General features: G+C 55.8%; 1 protein-coding gene and 1 long non-coding RNA gene across 2 annotated transcripts; one reads left to right on the top strand and one right to left on the bottom strand.

Annotated features, from left to right (window-relative positions):
- Positions 1 to 139: 139 nt before the first annotated feature.
- Positions 140 to 18,256, bottom strand: NOS3 (nitric oxide synthase 3). Its single transcript, NM_001003158.2, has 26 exons — positions 17,847 to 18,256; positions 16,471 to 16,576; positions 16,012 to 16,160; positions 15,635 to 15,797; positions 14,260 to 14,351; positions 14,030 to 14,171; positions 13,691 to 13,830; positions 13,417 to 13,591; positions 12,879 to 12,980; positions 12,147 to 12,341; positions 11,954 to 12,027; positions 11,620 to 11,764; positions 11,262 to 11,366; positions 8,248 to 8,315; positions 7,735 to 7,851; positions 7,453 to 7,627; positions 5,230 to 5,362; positions 5,039 to 5,117; positions 4,730 to 4,917; positions 4,008 to 4,180; positions 3,428 to 3,638; positions 3,254 to 3,341; positions 2,108 to 2,229; positions 1,198 to 1,346; positions 640 to 834; positions 140 to 554 (listed from the first exon to the last, which is right to left on the bottom strand). Exons 1-26 carry the CDS (start codon positions 18,014 to 18,016, stop codon positions 393 to 395), a joined length of 3,618 nt encoding a protein of 1,205 aa, NP_001003158.2. The 5' UTR covers positions 18,017 to 18,256; the 3' UTR covers positions 140 to 392.
- On the top strand, positions 618 to 8,430 carry LOC119877096. The gene is made up of 3 exons (XR_005371336.1): positions 618 to 828; positions 5,982 to 6,097; positions 7,798 to 8,430. It is a non-coding gene; the product is annotated as an uncharacterized LOC119877096 (long non-coding RNA).
- Positions 18,257 to 22,759: the final 4,503 nt, after the last annotated feature.

Raw genomic sequence — 22,759 nt, 5'->3', positions numbered from 1 at the left:
TGGGGCTGGGTTAGGCATCTTAGTAGCTCTCATAACATCTGGTCCAGTCTCTTATGGTGAATCTTCAATAATAAATACTTGGAACGATTTAGAGATTAGGTTTCGAGATAAGACACTGCTGAGAGGTAAAGGGAATCTAAAATTCACCTAAGGAACACAAAAGGGGTGACAGTAGGCCCTGGAATACCCCTGCTCCAGGGGGCGTCGGGACCTGGGGCGAGGAAGGACATTTCACTCATTCCTGGGAAGAAGGCGACTTAGGGCAGACTCTGGACAGAGACGGGAAGGCACCTCGGGAGGGGACAAGTGGCTGGTAACGCCCGCAGGAGAGGGGCAGAGCCAGAGTGGACTGACGGCCCCTCTCTTGGAACTGGGATGGAAAACGAGCGCTCTCAGGGGCCGGCGGTGTCTGGGCCGGGCGGGTCCAACGCCCAGGGCACCGCGCCCCGCAGATGCCGCTCCTGCAAGGAGAAGCTCTGGGTGCGTATGCGGCTTGTCACCTCCTGGGTGCGCAGTGTGAGCCCGAAAATGTCCTCGTGATAGCGTTGCTGATCCTGCGGGGAAAGCGTGCAGCGGATCAGAGCGGGCGGGAGCCGCAGGCGAGTGGGCCCCGCCCCCGCACGGCCCCGCCCCTCGCACCCGCAGCACGCCGATGACGTCGCCGGCCTCGTCCAGCTCCATGTCGCCCTCCGTCGCCAGGATTCGCTGCACCGTCTGCAGGACGCTGGTTGCCATGGTGACGTCGCCGCACACAAACATGTGGCCCCGCTCGAGGCACAGCACGCGGTGCACCTCAGCAGCCAGCTCCGTCCGCAGGATGTCCTGCACGTACGTCTGAGGGAAGCCGGGGTTAGGGGCGTGCCCTAGGCGTTGGCGGGGGCGGGGGGGCTCTCAGGGGGAGAGTCCGGCCCTGCGTGCGAACAGTTCTCCCGCTGGGCGGCGCCCCCCGTGCTCGGTGTTGGGGTGGAGAGGGGAGGAGCCAGACGCGGGGCGGGGCTAGGGTGAAGGTGAGGGAGACCGCGCCCCGACGCGGGAGGGGCTGCCTGGGTGCCGCGGGGTGGGACCTGAGGGGCGGGGCGGGGGTGCGCCCTGCACCGGGCTGGGCTGGACGTGGGCCTACGCGCCCCTCTGGAGCGCCCCGCGGCCCTTCCCGGGAGCCCGGTTTCAGGTTACTCCCGCGCCCTCAGGGTGTCTCACCTTAGGGCTGTCGGGCTCCCGCGAGAAGGCGGTGAGGACGCGCCCAAAAACTCCGCGCTGCTGGGCATCCTGCACCTCGTCGCGGTAAAGGTGGTCGAGCTGGGAGCATCGGCAGCCGAACACCAGAGTCATGGGGGCGGGCTGCAGCCCTGCAGGCAGCACTGCGGCTTGGAAGAGCCCCCTCCCCGGGCCGCAGCCATAGCCACATCTCCCTCTGGCTAACCTCGCCCTGGCTGGCCGCCCATGACTTTAGAGCGGGAACCACTCTCGGCTGTCTAGCCTCCAGGAGAGTGCACGATGCTCTCCCAGAGACCTTGCCTGACCCCGATTTACAGAGAAGACGCTCATAGAAAAGCAGCTTGCAAGAGGTGGTGGCTCCTCGGGTGGAATGACCAGTGGTGACTTGCTCGAGAAACGTGGGGCTTCTGACTTAGAATTCCAGGCCCTTGGCACCGTCTAACAGGGAAGTTCCAGGACTCCCAGCAAGCCCGGTCCCTGCTTCAACCCCATAGTCTTCCACACCCTCAGCTTCCACACTATCTGCCTTCCTTCAGTCACAGCCCTTCTTTTGACTTACCAGCTGCCTTGCACACTCCATGTCCAACCCCAACGTCCTGTAGCTTCCTTGGGCACTCGTCCCTGGGCATATCTGTCTTAGCCCCATCCTCTCCAGACTTCCAGTTCCCCTTGACCCCCTCCCTTATCCTTAATCCAGTCCAACAGCTACTTTGGATCTGGCCCCAGGAAGCCAAACCAAAGGGGCCCTGCCTTTCAGTTGGTCTAATAAGCTTCTTTTCACCTCTGTGGACCTCTTTCCTGCCTGCTTTCTGTCTTCTAGCCCCATTCCATTTCCCGTAGATTGTGTGACTCCCCCCTGCCTTCCAGTCATTCCCTTGGTCCCCAGTCTCACCTTTGCTGTCAATGTCGTGCAGCCGCTCCTGCCAGAAACCCCGAAAGGGGGCAATACCCGTACCAGGACCCACTAAGATGCAAGGCAGACTGGGATCAGGTGGCAGCCGGAAGGAGGGAGCCCTGTTGGAGAAACGCTCAGTCAGGGCCCTGTGCTTTCCCAGCTCCCACGCTCTTACCAAGTCTGACTGAGGGGTGGGGGGAGAACTCAACTACCGCTGGTCAGTGGGCTGTCAGGTGTTCACCATACAGTCTAGCTCAGAGTGGGCATGGTGTGTTTATTAAAAGAACTCTACTTGCAGGCAGAAACTCTGTGGACCTGTGTTTCTGGAGGTTGGGTCAAAAGAAATATAACTTGATTTGAAGTAAAGAATGTTCTATCTCAGTTGAGGGGATTTATAAAATACAGGAAGGGGAAGGACAGCTTTGGTCCATAATGAGTTCATTGAATGTTTATTTTAAATCCTAGCCTTAATATTGGGTATTTGGTTTGTATTCAGTAGATTGGTACAGTTTGTGATTTAGCCTCCCAGATGGGTTTGGGTTACTGGACCTAACTGGTGCCCATCCTGGGAACTCTTTGAAGTCCACCCTGAGGCTTTGAGTCCTGGCTGCTGGATGGGGCCAGGCTTCTGAACACAGCATGAGGGAAGGGTATCCTATGATTTTTTCCTTTGTTTGAGTCCTCAGTGATACTGTGGTAACCTAACTAGTTCTCCCTGGACTAAGTGGGGACTTGTCCTTGGGCAGGGCACAGTTCCCAAGTGCCGTGCCTCTGAGTATCAGATTGACTCCAAGGCTGTAGCAAGGCACATAGTATACCTAAAAGCAGCAGGGCCTGCTGGTCGAATCCTAGCCCTGTCTCTGGGAGTGGAAGCTTGGGACAGGACCCGAAGTCCAATTAATGAAATGCCCAAAGCTTAGTCAAAGTTCTAAAGTAGCTTAATCAGATATGCCATTCTTGATACGTGTTAAGTGCCCCCCCCCCCCCCCCGCCCCGCTCATACCCCTCACCAAAGCTTTCACCCTCACCCTGTGCAGCCACCTGCCTATTCTTCCATCTGTCCCTGGTCATCCGTGTGGCACTTTGCCCACCCCTGCTTGGACACACACTCTCTATGCCACCTCCATCCCCTGAAGTACTCACCCCCTGATGAAGCAGGGTACAGGATCTCCGGCCTTAAGTTGGCTTAGCCATGTGGAGCAGACTCCATAATGAAGGGGGCCCAGTCCATCTGGGGGTTGGGGACAAGAGGGTGCCAGTGAGGGGCCTGAACCAGGGTCACTGTCTGGCCCTGACCCTGGCCCTCCATGACCTCACCCTGTGTCCTGTATGCCAGCACAGCTACTGTGAGGTGGATCTCTCCTGGGTGGGCACTGGGTGCTGAGCTGACCGAGTAGTACCGGGGCTGGAGCAGGGGCAGCTGGGTGAGGAGCAGGGGGGCGGGCAGTGCCACCGATGGGAACTGTTCCAGTACCTCCAGCAGTGTGGGGCAGCGGAACCACTTCCATTCCTCATAGCGCCGGGGGTCCTGGCGGAAGCAAGGTGCAATGGGCTCCCAACCCTGCCTGCTGACCTTCCTCCTGAGCCGAGCCTCCTAGGGCTTCTCCCTCTTCAGACATGAATTAGTGACTCCTGAGCTGGGTCTTAAACCCCAGGATGTGCTAGCCAGAGAAACCCCCCCTGACCTCCCCCCCAACCCCCGGCTCATCTTACCTCGAGCTCCTGCTGCCTGCTGTGGCTGCCCTGCACCTGGCTGAGGCTCTCGAGCCCCCACTGCCCACTGGGGCTGCCCTGAACTTAGCTGAGGCTCTCAAGCCCTCACTGCCCCTGGGGCTGCCCTGTACCTGTCTGAGGTTCTTTAGCTCCTGCTGCCCACTAGGACGGACGGCCCCCGCACCTGGCTGAGGCTCTCAAGCTCCTGCTGTTCACTGGACTCTTCAGCCAGGGTGCTGAGCAGTCGAAGGAGTTGAGGGCTGGGCGGGGAAGTGATGTCCAGGAAGAAGGTGAGAGCCTGGCGCAGTGTGCATGGGGGCAGGCGAGGGTCCCGAACCCAGCTGGGGGGTGGGCCACCTGGTGATGGTGTACAGGGGAGATCTGAGGAAGGGGCCAGAGGGAACTGCATTGTCTGAGGTGGTTATTGCTTGGGGGATGGATACATCAGGACTGACCACACTTTGTGTTTTATTGGAGACCTTGCCCTTAAACAGTGGTGGTGGATGTGTTGTGTGTGTTTGGGGGCTTCTGGTTGGTTTGGGTTGGTCTGGGCTCTGCTTCTCCCCCACCCAACTTTTTTTAACCCCAGGCACTGGTGGGGCAGGAGGTAGACCAGATGCGAGCTATAGAGCAGGCTAGGCTGTCAGGAGGAGACTTTGGGAGGAGCCCAGAAGGAGGGGGCAGCCTTTTAGGGAATGGGGGTAGGTACTGAGGAAGGAGCCACACTCTGTGGAACATCCAGCAACAAGGCCAGCTCAAAGGGAGGGAGCACAGCCGGCTCTGAGCACAGGCATTACGGCTGTGAGTGGAGGTGGCAGCCCTCTTACCAGGTCCTCAACTCAGGGGGACCCTGAGGCCAGGGGGAATGGAGTAGGCTGTCATTAGTGCCCCAGATCTCCGCCTTACCGGGGCTGCCCTTCTCCAGCTGCTCCACTGCCACTGGCTCTCCTGGTGGCGGTGGATCCTCCACCCGGCTCAGCAGCGCCTCCACAAGGCCAGGCCGGTTGGGCGGGCAGATGCCAATGTGGTCCCCTGGCTGGTACTGCAGCGCCTCCTGGCTTCCAGTGTCCAGGCGCACCAGGATTGTGGCCCGGCTGGGGGTGAGAAGTTGGGGCAGTTAGAGGAGGGTAAGGAGGGTGTGGGAAGGAGGGTGCTGAAACAGGGGGAAGGAGAGGCTAGGACAGATGTGTGTTGCGGGGAAGGGGTCCTCCTCACGTGGACTTGCTGCTTTGCAGGTTTTCCACTGCGAGGACAGTAGCCTGGACCATCTTCCTCCTGTGCACATGGATCAGTCCTGCGGGGGAGACTGAGACTGAGCCAGAAACCCGGCCCGGCTCCTGACAGTTAGCCCTGGGACTCTGGGAGCCCAGAGGGCTAGCTGGGTCAGGGGGAGGCCAGAGCCTCACCTGGCAGCAGCTGGAGGCCCTCAGCCTGGGCGCTCAGCCGGTACCTCTGGCGTTTCCAGGTCCGTTTGGGGCTGAATATGTCCCGGGCGGCAGCCTTGGCATCCTCTCCCACGCAGAAGGTCTCACAGGAGGCCTGAGGGGCAAGGTAGTGAGGGCCCACTGGCGAGGGCTAGAGCAGTGAAGAGCCCAAGGAGGCTGAGGCAGGAGGTTGATCTGGGCTGTGGGGTCCCCAGTTGCCACCTTCCATTCCTGGGACTGTGGGAGCTCAGGGGCCTGGGAGTGGGAGGCACCCTTCTAAGGCTGAGCCTGTGGTCTCGGCAGCCCTCGTGGCTGAGGCAGACGATGCCTGTTCTTCAGCCCATTTTGTGGCTTGGCCACTGCACTAGCTATCACTTTGTGCATATTGACTTGTGTCACACCCCCTGGTTCCTTAATCTGGTGAGTGTTGTTTTTTGAGGGGGCACAGTGCCAGGCACACAGTAGCACTCAGTGAATGCGGCTATGTGTTCAGAGCTGCATTCAAATTCTGACTCCTGTACTTATATTGCACGTGCCTCACTTACCCATCTTTCTGCCTCATTGGGTTCCAGTGAGGATGAAATGAGATGCTTTATGTAAAACCCTACAATGCTGATTCAGGAGGCTGTGGGAGGGGTTTCTGGCTGCTGTCCTTCCTGCATGGCTCACTTGGGCTAGAGGGCCCCCTGGGGCAGGACCCCTGGGAGAGTGAGGATCTGTTTCTGCTCCCATAGGAGTCCTGCAACCTGCTTGTCCATCCCGGGCTTAAATTCCAGGGCTCATCCAGGATTGGTTGCTCCCTCTTCTCCCAAGCGATATCACCAGCCCTGTTAATCTTTCTTTTGTGTGTGTAAGTAAAGTCTTATATCTCTTCCTTCCTTCCTTGGCCCCCTCCCTTCCTTCCTACCCCTACTGCTACCACCCCAGTTAGTTCAGCGTCTTCCTGCTTCTAGTTGGATGTTCCTCTCATTGACCCTGTGTCTTTAAAGCAGTATCTCAAAAACTTCACATTGTGCCCCTTTCTTTTCCTGTCCCACTCCTAACTTCCAGTCACTTCCTTTCATCTTGGATTCTTTTGTTGTGTTTCCCATTCCCCTTCTCCTCCCAATCTGAGCCTATCTATTTGTCCAGCTTGACTTTCTCCACCCCAACAAATCCTCCACCTGTGCCAGCACCCGTCCAGCCCCCCACTCCCTGCATGTCCTCCTCCTTCTCCATCAGTCCAGACCTGCTAATAAGCTCAAGCCTGGGACCCCTGGATGAACCAGCACTGCCCTGAAAGAATGTCAGGACTGGAAGAGGCATGATCCCTGCTCACCTCCAGACATAATCCCTAGGCCAGGCAGAGCTGCCTCTGGAGGAAGCCCAGGCTGAGAGAGTCACAGCCCTGGGACCCACACCCCTCCTTGCACTTCCCTGAGCCAGGACACCATCTGTCCAGGCGTCACCCTGGGCCTATGTGGCTACTGACTTCCTGTAGGTTCTGTGCTGGCTTCAGCTGCAGCCCTCACCTCTGTCCAGCTTTCTTTTCTTTTCTTTTCTTTTCTTTTCTTTTCTTTTCTTTTCTTTTCTTTTCTTTTCTTCTTTCTTTCTTTCTTTCTTTCTTTCTAGACTTTATTTATTCATTCATAGAGACACACAGAGAGAGAGAGAGAGAGAGAGAGGCAGAGACACGGGCAGAGAGAGAAGCAGGCACCATGCAGAGAGCCTGATGTGGGACTCGATCCAGGGTCTCCAGGATCACATCCTGGGCTGCAGGTGGCGCTAACCGGGGCTAACCTGCGCCACCAGGGCTGCCCATCTGTCCAGCTTTCTCCTGGGCCTATCCACCCCCCTCTATCCTGCCTGCCCTGCATGCTCTCCTTCTATGCGTCCACTCTGGTGCCCTGTCTGTGTCTGACCAAAACTCTGTGGGCTGGGGCCCTGTCTGCTCTCTTCTGCCTGGGCCAGTCCCCTCCCATGTTGTTAGGGCTCTATTATCCACTGCTCAGGACTGAGCCATGAGGGCTGGCTGCACAGTGGCGAAATGAGGACAGATTTTGGAAGGAACAGGAAGGGATCAGAGAACCAAACAGAATGAGGACAGCAAGACCTCCAGCCTCATTATTGTGCATCTCAAGGGGGAGGGATGCAGTCAGGAGGGAGCTAGAATTGGGGTGGGAGGGGAAGCCTGGGTCACATGTTGGAACAGGCCTAGGGGCTCACCTGGAAGGCGGCCTGGGCCCAGCCTCGGAAGGCCTCCTCCTGGCCACACAGCTCATCTCCTTGGCCCAGCTGCAGCAGCCGCTCCCCACCCAGCTCTTCCAGCCGTGTGTCCACCGCACGAGCAAAGGCACAAAAGTGGGGGTATGCCCGGGAGCCCAGCCCGAACACACAGAACCTGGGGTTCAGGGAGCTGTCACTAGAGCCCCAACCTATCCCAGCCCCACGGATGCCCAGGCAGCTTGCCCTCGCTCCCTTGCCTCCCTTCACTGCAGATCCCCACACCTGAGGGTACCCAGTGCCCCAGCACTGTCTGTGTTACTGGACTCCTTTCTCTTCCGCCTCCAGGAGGACACCAGTGGGTCTGAGCAGGAGACACTGTTGAAGCGGATTTTGTAACTCCTGGCAAGAGAAGACAAAGACAGTGCTGTTTCAGAGAACTGGGGTCATGACGCAAGCCCAGCCACAGCCTGGGGACAGTTTCGGTGTCTCCACATCTGGGATAGGAAAGACTCTGCCCTTGAGCTTAGCTTTGTCTCCCAGAGATCTCTGTGCCTTCAGGCCCTGCTTTGCCTCCCCTCCCCTCTCAAAAGGGGACCTCAGGACCAGCCAGCCCTCAGTCCTGGGGACTGCGAGTGGCCAGGTCCCAAGGAAGGAGGGCATCCCAAGCTGTGATGGGGGTCCATCCGGCTTGTTGGAGACGTGCAGGGACAACATTTCAGCCCTCCATTCCTCAGTGTCTCCAAACACCTCACTGTCTTCCCTCTCACCTCCCCCCAGGCTCCCACCACCACTCACTTGTGCTGTTCTGGCCGAGGGGAGCTGTTGTAGGGACCCGACATCTCCATCAGGGCTGCCGCAAAACTCTAGAGGGGAGGTGTTAGTATCATGGTTAGTTTTGTTTTAGTTCTTTTTTTTTTTTTTTTTTAAGATTTTGTTATTTATTCATGAGAGATACAGAGAGAGAGAGGCAGAGACAGAAGCAGGCTCCCCACAAGGAGCCTTATGTGGGATGCAATCCTGGATCCCAGGATCATGCCCTGAGCCGAAGGCAGACACTCAACCGCTGAGCCACCTGGGTGTCCCAGTTTTGTTTTATTTCAAACCACACAAATTTAAAACTGTGCTGGGCTGATCCTTATTTTTTGTAAGTTCTAATTTTGATTTGTTTTGAAAAATTTAAAACTGATATTGGCTTTTCAAAAACATTGCAGAACTATAAAGTAATAAAAGTGAAAATCTACCCTTACCTCCCCTCCAGTCCTAGCCCCCAAGGCATGTGCCCTATTGACAGGAGTTTAACCTCGTAGCTCTGTTTTGTTGTAGTTGCATATGTATTTGTATTTATAGTTTTGTTTTGTTTTTTAGTTTTTTCAAAAAGTGAAAATGGGGCCACATACACATACTTACCCACCACACCTGCTTTTTCTCCACAACCTATCATGGACCTCCTTCCAGGTCAACACACCAAGACTGACCTCATTCTTTGAGTGACTGTATAGTGTTCCCACATTTGCATGGACCACAGGCAGGAGACTTCCGTCTGACTCAGGACATCTGGGCTATCTGTGACCAATGCCCAAATGCTTGTATCTATACACACCCACCTCCTCTTTTGTGTTTTTTAGGGTAGTCTTTCCAAGGGGAGTTGCTGAGTCAGGATTTAAAGGCTGAATAAGGTGGGTGGTCAGACCGGCCTGCAATGCAGCAATCCCTGCAATGCAGCAACCGGTAGAGGAGTATTCTTTGCTCACTCCTTCCAACACTGGATGTGGCCAGTCCTTAATGCTTCAGCCAACTTGATGGAGGTGGAAAACAGTCCTCAGTCTCCCTACATTGCTTCCATTGCTAGTAGCACCAGCATCTTCTAGGAGGCTGAGCTGCATCATGTGCTGGCATGAAAATAGCTAAGAGCTATGTGGAACACCTTCGCATAGCAAAACCCCAAACGCAGCAAGCCTGGAACACCTCAGTGTTAGCTGTAGGTGCATTTGGGTGGTGGGTCTTTAGGTTCACCATTAGTGTGTACTACTTATTTTATTTTTTGAACCTTTCATTGAAGCATAATACATTCAGAAAAGCCCATGTATCATAAACGTACAGTTTTTTCTAGATTTTCACCAGCTGAGCATGCTTGTGCCATCAGCATCCTCTCAGGAAACATCGCTAGAATCCTAGAATTCACCTTTGGACCCCTCCCAGTTACCACCCCCCACCTCCCCACCCCCAGTGATGGTGACTTCTTTCCTGATTCAAACACCACAGATTCCTTTTGCCTATTACTGAGCTTAATACAAAGTGAGCCCTACGGTCCAATTCTGTTGTTTGGGCTTCTTTCCCTCTATGTTATGTTTTCAGATTCATCTATGTCCTGTGATTGTGATCCTTTCAGCCTCATCGCTGTATAGAATTTGAATAGACCACAATGTATTTATCCAGTTGGCTGTGGGTAGTTCTCGCAATTGTTTCCAGTCTGGGGCTATTATGGCCAATGCTGCTGTAAACATTCTTGTTCATGGTCTTTAGCGAATATACCCCATTTCTGTGGGTCACATTTCTAGGTTTGCTCTAGTGTCAAAAACGGAGGTGAAGTTTACAGACGTTGAAATGCACAGAACTTAGAGGTGCAGTTCAATCCATTTGGCTGTTGGGCAGTTTTTTGTTTTTTTGTTTTTTTTTAAGTTAAACATACATCTACCCGATGACCCAGCAGTTCTACTCCCAGGTATTTATTTAAGAGAAATGAAAACATGAGCCCACAAAAGCCTTGCCCAAGAATGTTCATAACAGCTTTATTCAAAATAGCCAAACCCTGGAAACAGCCCAAGCACCCGTCAGCAGGAGAACAGAGAAACACACGGTGCGTTCACAAGGTGAACGCTGCTCGGCAGTAGAAAGGAGTTAGGTACTGAATCACTACTCACAGTGAGATGAGCCTCAGAAGCGGGCCGAGGCCTTACTGTGTGCTCCCCTCTCTATGATACCCTGGAGCACGCAAAACTAACCTGGCTGACAGAAGTCAGAAGGCTGGTGGCCTTACATAGGGATGGACAGGGAAGGAGCTGGCTGGGGGCACAAGGGGACTATGTAGGTGGTGGGTCACGGGGGTGTAAATACCACTTTTACACCAAAAAGTACGTGGCTCTATTATTCTTTACAAAGCAGATCAGAATGAGGGCTGACATGGCAGCATGGCTGGGGGGCAGCTGGCATCAGAATTCTGCTTTGGGATCCTGGAGGAGGTACCTAGTGCTCAGGAGGCACTTATCACCTAGAAGCTGAAACAGCCAAGGACACTAGGAATGAACATAGCCAGGGCAGCCAGGGACAGAGAAGCTGGAAAGACCGTGGCTAATAATAAAGGGCTCAGTGGTGGTGCTCTCGTTTGTGTCTTTAAAGATTTGTGCAGAAAGTGAAGTTGCCTAATCTCTGTTGACATCTGAGAGGTGCTCTTTCTTAAGGAACGAAGGAAAGAAAGTCAAAATTGAGTAGTAAGTGGAGTGTTGCTGTTTTTCTAACCTGTCAGTGCTTGAGAGCAGTCTGACCTCGTGGGCCAACCAACAAGTGCCTTCCACATATTAAACACTTGCACGGGTAATAGAAATGATCTGGGGACATGCTGAAGCAGGTGTGTGTGTTGGGGTGCTGGAGTATGGCTTGTGCAGGCTCTCGGGTTCCAGTGGATTGTCCACACTCGCATTTTGGGGGACTCTCAAGGCTCCACTCGCCACTGCAGGGATGGGGTCCCTGCCCAGCCACCCCATTTTGAGTCTCCCCTCATTTCCAGGGGCTTCTTTCCTACTAGGTCTCACCTCTCCATTCTCTGGGGGATCACCATTCCCAAATGTGCTGGTCACCACCAACACCAGCGTCTCATGCTCAAGGGACACCACGTCATACTCATCCATGCACAGGACCTGTGGATGAGGAGAAGACTGATGTCCCAGGGACTTGGCCCCTACTGCTCTAGCACATCTACTCAGTCCTGCCTGGCAGGGCACAACTCAGACCCTGACTCAGGCCCAGAATCAATCCCTGAATCCATTTGGATGCTGGGCTTCCTTCTGGGCTCTGACTTGTGACCCTCTTCTGTCCTCCAGGGCACCTCTGAAGATACAGATGGGCCCTCTCCCCCTTCCCAGGTCCCCAGCCCTCTGGACTTAGCCCTACCCGGGGGTCGAAAGCCTTCCGGAAGAGTCTCCCCAGCTGCTGTGCATAGCTCTGGGCCCGGCCAGTCTCGGAGCCATAGAGGATTGTCGCCTTCACTCGCTTTGCCATCACAGTGCCCATGAGTGAGGCAGAGATCTTCACCGCACTGCAGGCAAGGGCAAGGTGAGGGGTGGTCCCAGGCATACAGAGCCACAGCCTCCCCAGGTGCATGGTCCAAGTAAGGTCTTGGGACACAGAGTGGTGGGTGTGGGTGTGGGGTGGACCTTCCTGTTGTTAGAACTGGTCCCCTATGTGTGGGCAGCAACCCTAGGGGCAGCACTTCTAGGGCACCTACTTGGCCACTTCCTTAAAGGTTTTCTTCCTGGTGACGCCGGCACCCTTGGATGCACTCCCCTTCCACGGGTCTGTCTGCAGGGCAGTGATGGGGGAGTGGAGGAGGAGGAGATAAGTCAAACAACAGTTTGGAGGCCCCTGGGTGCTGCTTAGTTAGAGCTGGCCACAGTGGGTAAGAGCCAGCGAGTAGGCACCTGATAGCGGAAGGCCGGGGACAGGACATAGTTGACCATCTCCTGATGGAAAACAGGGGTGAGGCTGCCAGAGATGGGGGGCACGATCCAGGCCCAGTCAGCAGGGCAACCCCCCCTGGCCTTCTGCTCGTTCTCCAGGTGCTTCATGAAGGAGGCTGTGGCAGCATGGTGGTCCACGATGGTCACTTTGGCCAGCTGGGATTGGGGAGGCAGGGGCTTAGACAGCCTACAGACTCACACTGCTGTTACCCTAATTACCACTGTGCCCTGGGTCTCCCCAAACTGAACACATGCTGTGTTCCCCACGGTGCTGTCACCACTGGCTGCAGCACGCATGGTGTGCCCAAAGTTTAGCAGTAGCAACTCCAGGCTCCTGAAGCAAAACATCCTAAACTCCAGCCAAGTTCTCAGCAGGCACTAGTTTCCTCAAATGACAATGCCCAGAAGGCCTTCAGCCCTGGTGTTAATGTTTCCAGAATCCAGCGGGTCCCACAGACTGCAATACCCACTATACCCTGGGGGCCTGCATTCTCAAGCATGCCTTCATCAGCAGGGCTCCCAACACACTGCACCCCCATATTGCAGCACTTGGAATAGTATGTGCTGTGTCCCCAGAACTGCAGGCCCAGTGTGCCCCACGGACCACGATACTACTGCCAGCTGTCTCCAACTCCCGCCCCCATTTCTAAGCGCTCTGGTCCTTTCCTTCCTGGCCAGCCTGGGCCTATGTACCTGGTAACTGTGCAGCACAGCCAAGTTGATTTCCACTGCTGCCTTGTCTTTCCACAGGGATGAGGTGGTCCTGGTATCCAAGTCCATGCAGACAGCCACATCCTGGGAGCAGGGGTACATGGCATTGTAGGGACAAGGTTGTGGGGGAGTGGATGGAGAGCAGCTTTGTCTGAAACTCATGAGTAGAAGGAGTGAGGGTGGGTAGGTGGACACAGCGAGGCCTGACTGCTTAGTTTGGAGCTGGTTCAGGTTCTCGGCTGCAAAGGCACCCCTGAGCCAGTTACTTCTCTGCCCTGGATCTTAACTTCCCATCTCTAAAATGACATTGTTTTTGCAACATCTGCCTTGAGGATCTGATGAAAGCCTTAGAACTATAGATCCCAGAAGAAATAACTGCACGTACACTTATTTGCCCCAAATTTGCATTTAGGAGGAGCCCTCCAAATTTCTAGGAGGTTGCTGAGTGTGGGGACCTATTTGTGAATCAAAGGCTCCAGCCTGGAGGGACGCATCCCCTTCCCTACCCACTGGTCCTCACCTCCAGGATGTTGTATCGATGAGGGTCACACAGGTTCCGCGTGCCAATCTCAGTGCTCATGTACCAGCCGCTGAAGGGGGCCGCAGGGAACTCCAGCCCCCCAATTTCCAGCAGCATGTTGCTCACCGCTGGGAGGGCATACCAGCGCAGGCCCAGGGCCGCAAACCACTCCAGCCTGGGGGTGGCCGGGCGTGGGATCAGGCTGCCTGTGGAGCCTGCCTGGCCACCCCTGGGCAGCCCCTCCTCCACCTGACCCAATCCCTCTCATGCTCACGTGGGGTGCTCCAGGGGCACCTCGAGAACCAGCTCGGGGGGCAGAGCAAAGAGTTCTGGGGGTTCATCTGGGGCCTGGAGCAGTAGGGGCAGCACATCAAAGCGGCCGTTTCCTGGAGTCCAGCCATGCTGGATGCAGAGCTGTGGGGAGCAGGGCCAGAGGTGGGTCTGAGGGGCCCAACCTCCTGTCCTCCTCAGGGACTCCCTTCATTGGCCTCTCCCTCCTTCATCTCAGAGTCCCCCCTCCCTGCTTCACCAACCACTCTTTGACTGGACCCTCATGCCACATCCCAGAGCCCTCATTGGCTAGGCTCCACCATCCCTGCCCCTCTGTGCCCACCTCAGTGATCTCCACGTTGGCTGGGTCCCCCCGCACAGAGCCATCCTGCTGCCTGTAGCCCGCATAGCGCACCAGCTGGCTGTTCCAAATTCGAAAGTCTCCGCGGCCTGAGGCACGCTGGGGGAACACTGTGATGGCCGAGCTGACATGGGGACGACAGCTGTCAGAGCCCCGCCTTCACTGCCACCTAGGGAAGGGGTGCCATCTGGCACAGTGTAGGGGGCACTCACCGGAGGTTGCCCCGGTTGGTGGCATACTTGATGTGGTTGCAGATGTAGGTGAACATCTCCTGGGCAGAGCTGCAATCCCGGGCATCAAACACCTGAGCCAGCCAAGGCAGGGGGATGGGGTGAGGGGAGACACAGAGATCTTGAGTATCAGTTCTAGGAGAAGGTAAAGAGGCAGGGGAGGGTGTAGCCACCTTGTCTGCACCCTCCAAAGGCTGCCAGTGTCACTCGTCATGGTTCTTTTTCCTTCAGGGAGCCTACCTGATCATCAGCACCCACACTGACTGCTTCCTGCCCTGCACCACACACATCTGGTCTGTCCCTTATCTCCTTGCTGGGACATCTCCCCATCCCTGCAGGAGCGGACTCAATACCTGATACAGAGGAGGGACCCAGTCACTGCCAAACTGATGATTGGGGAAAGGCACCGAGTGACTGGAAGGCTACCTAGGGGTGTGGGTGGTGAGCTCCCCATTACCCACGGTGCTCAAGCAAAAGCAGGTGACCCCAGCCAGTCATCAAACTCTCCTTGAGCACACTGGTGTTGGGAAGGTGTTGGCTGCATTAGGTGGCTGTCCAGGGAGTCCTGACATTCTCAGGCTAGGAGAAACCATCTTGACTTGGCTCTATGGGGGCACCAGCAGGGAGCTGGGAGGTGCCTTTCCTGCTCATGTTAGTGACAGAAGCAGGGGGGTGGCAGTGGCTGGTCTGGGGCCAAGGGAGGAATGTAGCAGTGAGTGGGATCCAATATAGAAGCTCTGATGGGTTCAATGTTGAGCTAGAGCTTTGAACAATTTCAAGGGGATGCAAGTGTCAGACAGGATCGTTCTTTTATTGGAGACTTCTTTGGGATTTACTGAGCATGTGGCTTTATTCCAAATTCTTTGGTGGCCAGTTATAGCTAAGGAGGCCAAGGCCATGGATTAAGTTCCCAGTGGGTCAGCTTGCTTCTCTTGCTTCTCTTAGGCTCTTCAGTGGTGGGAATGTGAAGGAGGGTGTGAGGCCAAGGTGCTGGAGGACTGGGCTGGACAAGTGAGGCCCACATGGAAGAAGCAGCCAGGGCCCTTTTCTAGAAGAATGCTTCTGTTGTTCTGACAATACCCCCCCACCCCCACCCCGAACCACTGCCTGGCTGTCCTTTCTGACTCCTATGTTTGGGTGTTTCTCTCCACAGTCAGCCAAGGCATTGCTGCGGGGCTTAACAACCAGGGTTGGCTACTGGACTGAGGGCCCCCAGGGGTACCAATCTCTAAGGGAATGGGCAAGGATCTCCCCGCTGCTTAGTACCCCCCAGCGAAGCCTCAGGAGTTACCCTCACTCTCCCTGTCCCTTTTCTGTCCCCCAGTCCCCATCTGGAGTGCTTGCTAGCCAGCCACACCTGCAGCTTCCCCCACTGGATCCGGCCCACGCAGCGAGGAGCGTTTCGCCAGGCCTGCTTGGCCCCGAACACCAGCTCGCTTTCCCGAAGCTGATAGGTGCCTGTGGCTGCTACCTCAGCTTCCACCTCTTGAAGCCTCTGCTCATGGGCCTGGGAGCCACTCCTGTTGTGGAGAGGGGAGCAGAAGAAAGTCAAATCGGAGGGGTGGGGGAGAGGTTCCCTGACTTTGCGTGGGTACTGGGGAGATGCTGGTAGGTGCTGGTGTCAGGGCAGCGGATGGGAACCTTCCTAGGGAAGGTAATCATTTCAAGGGCTGGCCAGGACCAGCCCAAGTCAAAGGACAAGGGTGGGCTTTCGGTCTCAAGGCACAGCCTCACCTCTTGATGGAGCTGTAGTACTGGTTGATGAAGTCCCTGGCCTGGCTCAGCAGCTGCTCAGGGGGTGCAGGGTTCTGGGAGGGCCGGCTCTGTAGTTTCCGTGGAAATACCAGAGAGCCTAGACAGCGTCTTGGGGTGCAGGGCCCATCCTGGGTTGGGGTGGAGGACAGAGGCAGAGCGAGCAGGAGCACAAAGGTCAAGACCAGGTCAGGGTGTAGAGGAAGGATGGGAGGGGGCTCAGAGGGCAGGTGAGTCTGGGCAGGTGTGGGATCAGGGCTGGGGCTGAGACTGGAAACGGTGAAGTTGGGCTGGGTTGTGGCAGGATTTGGGGCAAGGTCTGGAGGTCAGGAGTCACCAGAGTCCCCTGGCTCTTCCCTGTTGGCTCTCTACAAGTTCAGGAGCGGCCTGGCCTTAGCCACCCTGACCCTGACATGGGATGGGGAGGGCTCATGGCCTTACCTGCTGTGACTGGGCACTCAAGGTGTCATAGGTGATGCTCCCCACCTCCCAGTTCTTCACACGAGGGAACTTGGGCCCATCTGGAGGCCGGGTGAGTGGGGGGCTGCTAGAACCCAGGGTAGAGGTTAAGGGGGAGGTGTGCCCCCAGAGACCCCTCCAACAACATGAGTAAGCCCAGTGATTTCTGGCTTGCCTGCCACATGCTTCCTCATATTTCCTCTGTCAGCCCTCACAGCTACCTTAGGAGGTAGACAGTATTTGCACACTCCTGTACAGATGAGGGACTCAAGGCTCAGAAAAGTTAGGAATCCTGCCAGAGGCCTCATGGGCAGAACCAGTCCCTTCAAAACCCAGGCCCCCGCCTGTTTCTTGTGTCTCCAGGCCCTGGGCTGCACAGAGAGCCACACTGAGCTCCTGAGCCTCTGACTGAGGCTGGGTCCCCATCCCTGCTTGGGGCCCATGTCACCTCTTCTGTACATGGGGTGTCCCAGCCCCCGGAGTTGTGATGAACCCAGCTTTGAGGGGGATGGAGCCCATGGCTGAGCTGAGGGAAGCCGCAGCAGGGATTCCTCAGCCCTGATTTCCCTCCCTGCTTGCTTCCACCCCTCCTGACAGTAACCATCGTGTGAAGGGAAGCCTCGGAGGCCTTATCACTTCCTCCCAGAGGCTGAGGCCTGTGGCGGGGAGGAAGGGAGGGACTCGGGGCCTCGGGGCGCCTGTGCAGAGCCTTCCCTACAGGGCTGCCTCCAGCCCCCACCACCCTGCCTGGCCTGGCAACCCCCCCCCCCCCCCCCCCCCCCCCCCCCCCCCCCCGCAATCCCCTCTCCGCCTCCAGCTGCCCTGTCTCTCTGGCGGCTGAGGATGCCAGGTTAGTTTTGGGGTTGATGGCCACTAGGAGGTTTGCTCTGTCTTTTCAGCCTCTTACACCAAGGACCTGAGTCTCCTGGACCAGCTGTCTCCCCTTTCTGAGACGATCTTCTCTCTCTCCTGCAACTACCTCTTTAGCCCCTTCTGTGAAATGATCATCAGGGTTTGTTGAAGGCTTGCAGGAGCTAGAAATTTACAACAATCCCATGGAATGATTAGTGTTATATCCTTATCTTATGTAAATGAAGGCTCAGAGAGGTTAAGCGACTTGCTCAAAGCCAAATAGCTCACGGCAGCAGAGCAGCATTCAGACTGGTAAACCAGCACCCTTACCTCCCGCTTCCACCTGCTCCCTGCTGGCCCATCCCAGCCTCTTATCTGAGCTTCCTGATTGTCCTGTTCTGTCCGTACAGGTAGCTCTCTTGTGTGGGCGACCTGGCCCTCCAGCCTGAGGCTCAGGGCTTGCCACCCTCCCTTAGCCCGCTGTTTCTGGCCGCCAGGGCCCTTACCTGTGGTCTGGTGCTGGTGGGGGCGAGGGTGGGGGCGCCAGGGCCGGTGCCCGGCTGGGCTCTGAGGTCGGGGAGGCAGGGCCCTGCTTGCCACATAGCCCCAGGCCCAGGCCCAGCCCCAGGCCACAAGGGGGCCCGGGCTCCTGGCCCACACTCTTCAAGTTGCCCATGTTCAGCCTCGCCCCAGTTCTGGCACTCTGAGTGAGTGGAGCCCAGGCCTTTTCCTTAGGAAGGGGAGAGGGTGGTGGGAGGGGGTTCTCTAGTGCTGGCCCTTGCCCCGCCCCTGCCCCATACACAATGGGACAGGAACAAGGCAGGCTGGGAGGCTCTAAAGCCTCGGCTCCATGCCCGCCCAGAGGGTGGGGGGCCGGACGCCTGGGTTCCGCTCTGAGGACTAAGACTGATAAGTGGGAAGCCAGGTGTTCTTGGAGGCCTGGAGGAGGAGCACCAGAGCAGGGGTGTGTGTGTGTGTGGGGGGGGCGGTTGGAGGTAGGGGGTAGGGATGGAGTTGGCCACGTGGACAATCCGAGTCAGAGAGGTCCTTGTGTGATGTCTGGCCAGAGTGGAGGACTTCCACGGTGCCCTTGTTGGCCTTGCTCTGAGGGGTTGGGTGGGAGGTGAACACTGTGTCAGTGTCAGGGAATGATTCCCAGACTCCTAGTGACCACAGGTACCTCGTGGGTCCCTCCAGGTGCTCTCCTTCACCACTCTGTCGACAGCTAAGTGTTTTTGTACCCCCACCATTGAGTGCTTTGGAGCTCTCGGGAATACAGGTCCAGCAAGGATGCAGTGACCCTTTGTCCTTGAATCTGGCATTAGGGTACCCTTCCCCTCCCAGCCCCAATTTCCTGGAACCCCCGCCCCCCATGACTCAAGTGGGGGGACACAAAAGAGCAGGAAGCTGCCATCCAGGGCCTCCACACCCACCCTGTCATCCAGTGACGCATGCTTCCCTGGGGGTGGTAGGTCTGCAGATAGACCCAGCAGTCAATGCTGAGCAGGGACTGCCCACTGGGAAGATGTTGGGGCTGTATTAAAGTGTGGAGATAGGGAAACTACAATTCCCAGAGTGCAGATGGTGCATACCAGCACTCTTCAGGTCCCTCAGGCAGTTGTGCAAGCTGGGGTTTGTAGTTCTAAGCCATTGTGGTGGGGGGGTGGCAGAGAAAGGCTATGAGCTGGGTATTTGGGTCTACAGGGGTCTGATCCTCATGGATTTGAGACCACAGAGACTAAGAGAAATTGCAAGAAAGAAAGGAAGTTAAGAGACTGGAATAGGCAGAGACTGGGAGAGGCAGACAGGCAGACAAACAAATACGTAGATTTGTGTTGGCTGGACTCCTTTGAACAGCGGTGGAGGATTAGATTGAGGTGCGCCTGGGTGGGGGTCAGGCCGGCGGATCAGTTGGAAGGAACAGGCTGTGCTGTGAGCTCCTGGGTCATACCAAGAAGGTAGGGTCTGCTAGTTTGGAGGGAGGAGGGCGAGGGGACCCTGTAAACACAAAGAGGACTGAACTTCTGGACACCTGGAGAGCTTTGCTGCCCCTCTCTCACAAAGGGGCAGCTGGGGGCAGAAGCACAAGGCCTGTGGTCAATCCAGACCTGCCCCTAGGGCCCCACAGCCCGAGACTCCACCATGCTCAGCCCCCTTTCCTAGCAAGACAAGAGATGGATCCAGGCCCTTACCTTTCAGACATTTTCACCAGACCACATTTCTGGTGCCCATTCAGCCACCATCTAAATGCACATGACGGAGAAGGACTCCTTTTCCTACATTCCAGGTAATGGAGCAGTGGCTAGCCTTCATCAGATGCTGAAACCCTTGTGAGTACTGGCTTTCACCATTTACCAAAGCCACTCCCTGTGGTCTCCTGACCTTGGGGCCTCCCCTCCCATCTATGCCTTACACTGCTGCCAGAGTCATCTCAAAAGCAGGGCTTACCTCTTGCCTTGGCCCTTCCTGAAACCTTTGACCCAAGGCCAAAGCCCAGCAACACACCAGCCCAGCCCCCATGTACACTGCTCACACCTTCTGTTATGGACAAAGGGGCTTCCTCATGGATATCCAGACAATTTTCAGGCCTTGCCTATGTTGTCCCTCCACCTCACCTTTGCCCTCTGACTAAAGAAAATCTTTCTTCCTTTTCCTTCTGGCTCAGCAGGTAACCTGCCCAGGTTTCCCGTGGAGAACCTGCAGCGGGAAGTCCAAATGCCTGCCTTCAGAATCTGCCCAGTGTTCAATCCAAGGCCACATGCTTGCCTGGAGGCTTTAGTCACTGAGCCTTGGGAGGTACGTGGGCTTATTGTTTCTGCCCAGCTGGCACTCCTCTGTGGACAGTCTTTATGCAGAGCCTCTGGTGCCCTGGCAGAGAGCTTCTCAGAGCTCACTGTGGCCTGAGCCTCTTCCTAGCTGATTCTTCTTTTTTCTTCTCTCCTTTCCTAGATATCAGACCTGCATCCTGTTCTTGAGACTTCTGTGCCTCCCCATTATCTTTCACAGACATGACCCCCAGTCAATCTCTTAGGCTTCCAGCTCCTACTTGGTGTGCTTCCTGGAGGACCTTACCAACACACAGGCCTCCTCTCTAGGCCACTCTTTGTTTCCCTGCCACCAGGCCCTGGGAATATCTCTTGCTCTGATTCCTCCCAGGGCTGATTCTTGGGTGACTTGCTCTCTGTCTTCATTTTTTCTCCCAAATGAATGTGTGTGCTCTGGAAGACCCAAATCAGGTTCTTCTCATTTGGGATCCTGTTGGGCCTGTGGATGCTGCACCAGGTAGGCACTTCATGAACTTGTTTAGCTGCAAATGTGTGCAGCCACCTAGGGACTGTAAGCTATGTTCTGGAGGCAGTGAAGAGGGACCACCAAGAAAGGAGTTGGCTGAGGCTGGACAGGTTTGGGGGAGCAGAAATAAAGGGTCAATCTGGGATCATGACCTGAGAAGAAGGCAGCTGCTTAAACAACGGAGCCACCCAGGTGCTCCAGCAACCATGTTTTAAAGTGTAATTTTGGAAAAGACAAAATTTTCAAGACCTGCAGATTTGAAATTCCACAGATGGGAAAAGAATTTTAGTTTTGAATTGTGAGATTTCAAGCTGGAAGGTCTTTGAAGAGAATCTGGGAGCCCAGCACCTGGGTCTCTGGCAGTGGCTGTTTTCTGCCATTGGAAAACTGGTCTAGACCCCAACCCCATCTACCCCGCAGTGCAGGTGACAGACCCTTCTGCAGGTAAGTAGCCAGGCCCACGGCTCCTCCTTTAGAAGGAGGCAAATCTTATTCCTGCCTTCCCTGCAGAGCAGAGCCCTGGGCAGGGCTTGCAATGGGATGCCCTGACCTTGGGAGAGGGAAGGGCCTGGCCTTGAAGGGGGTGTACAGGGCTGTGGGGCTGTGGAGGGTGGCGGGTGATGGGAGCGGAAGGCCCTGACTCTTTATAGCCCAACCCGGAGTTGTTCAGTGTGAGCTGGAAGTGCCCCGCCCTCCCCGCTATGAGCAGCTTCCTTCCTGCCTGCTGGCAAGGCCTGGGTGGGGAGCGGAGGGGAAAGGAGGGAAGGGAAGGGGGGGAAGCCAGCAGAGGGAGGGGAGCAGTCCTTCAGCTCAGGAGCCTCTGTCTGATGTAACTCCTCTGTTCTGGGAAGTTGGGTTGGGAGCAGAGAGATTGGCTCAGCTTCCCGACTGCAAGGTGGAGCTGGATATTTCCGGAGGGGCTTTGGCCCGGGTCTGGGGTATTTAGGTCAGGCAGTGGGAGATGTTGCCTGTCTAAAAGGGACTCCTTAGCTGGCACTGGGGTGCCATAGTGCGACCCCAACCTTTCTTGAGGAAGCCACATGAGGGCAGCAGAGAGCTGAAGAGAAGAGGTTGGAGCAAAGGCACCCGTTAGGCACCCCTAGACAATGATGCCCAGAATGAGCAGGGGTCAGTGGCACATGCTTCTGGGCCCACCTGTGGTGGGGGTTCATATTAATCCTCTGGGACCCTGAAGTGGTTCATTTACATAAACCTGAGGTCCTGATGATGACTTTGTGACCAGCCCACCCCAAGAAAACAGGGGTATCCTCTCTTGGGAAACTATCCTGCTTCTGTACACCAGGTATGGTGAACTGAAGGCACCAGGAGCACGTTCAGCACAGCTGGAGGCATGAGCATCAGGTGCTGCGGCTCCTGAGGGAGGAGGCAGCTGCTGGGGAGTTGTGGGAAGGAGTGCTGGGGTCTCCTCTGGTGCTTAGATGCTGCCCCAGTCCCACAGGTAGGCTCCGCAGGGTACATTGACCCTGTTCTGGATACCTTTCTGTTCATGGCTTTCAGACTGGCAGGAAAGTCAGGGGGTAGAGAGAGATCTTTGAGAATCCTAATATCTTGCCCTGAGTGACCAGTGACTGTCAGCTTTTGGGAGCTACTGCAGAGTTTGCACTAACTTCCTGAGAGAGACCTGGGTATCTTCAGGCCCTGACTCTCCTGGAGGATTAGATTTTGTCTTCTGAGCCACAGCCCCAGTGGATTTTATGCCTGTGCCTGTGTGTGTGTTGTAAGGAGGAGTATGTGTGTGTGAATGGAGGTGTGTGAGTATGTGTGTATATGAGCGAATATGTATGTGTATGTGTGTATATGTATAAACACACACATGTATGTGTCCTTGGGCAGTGTTTCCTTGAGCCCCCTCCTTGATCTGCCTCCTCTTCTGTTCTCTGTCCCTTCAAAGCTAATTTGGACTTAGAATATCATGGATATGAATGTTTTCACATCTATGGGGACTTGAAACTGCCCTTTGTTCTTGGGATCCAGAGTGAAAATGACAAGTTTTTAGAGTCAAGCTGAGGTCTCCCGAATGACGATCATGGGGGCCCCTGAGTTGGGCCATGGGGGCTCCTCATGGAAGGCCATAGTTGTCTGCAATCAGTCTGATAGGCTTGTTTCC

This window comes from Canis lupus, chromosome 16, assembly GCF_011100685.1.
Source record: "Canis lupus familiaris isolate Mischka breed German Shepherd chromosome 16, alternate assembly UU_Cfam_GSD_1.0, whole genome shotgun sequence".
Lineage (NCBI taxonomy): Eukaryota > Metazoa > Chordata > Mammalia > Carnivora > Canidae > Canis > Canis lupus.
This window is presented reverse-complemented; position numbering and strand designations above follow the sequence as displayed.

Coding starts and splice junctions, on each gene's coding strand:
- NOS3 (NM_001003158.2), bottom strand. CDS start 18,016: ATGGGCAACTTGAAGAGTGTGGGCCAGGAGCCCGGGCCCCCTTGTGGC. Junction 15,798..16,011: donor TACTACAGCTCCATCAAGAG/GTGAGGCTGTGC, acceptor TCTCCACAACAG/GAGTGGCTCCCAGGCCCATG. Junction 13,592..13,690: donor GTGCCCCTGGAGCACCCCAC/GTGAGCATGAGA, acceptor GGCCACCCCCAG/GCTGGAGTGGTTTGCGGCCC.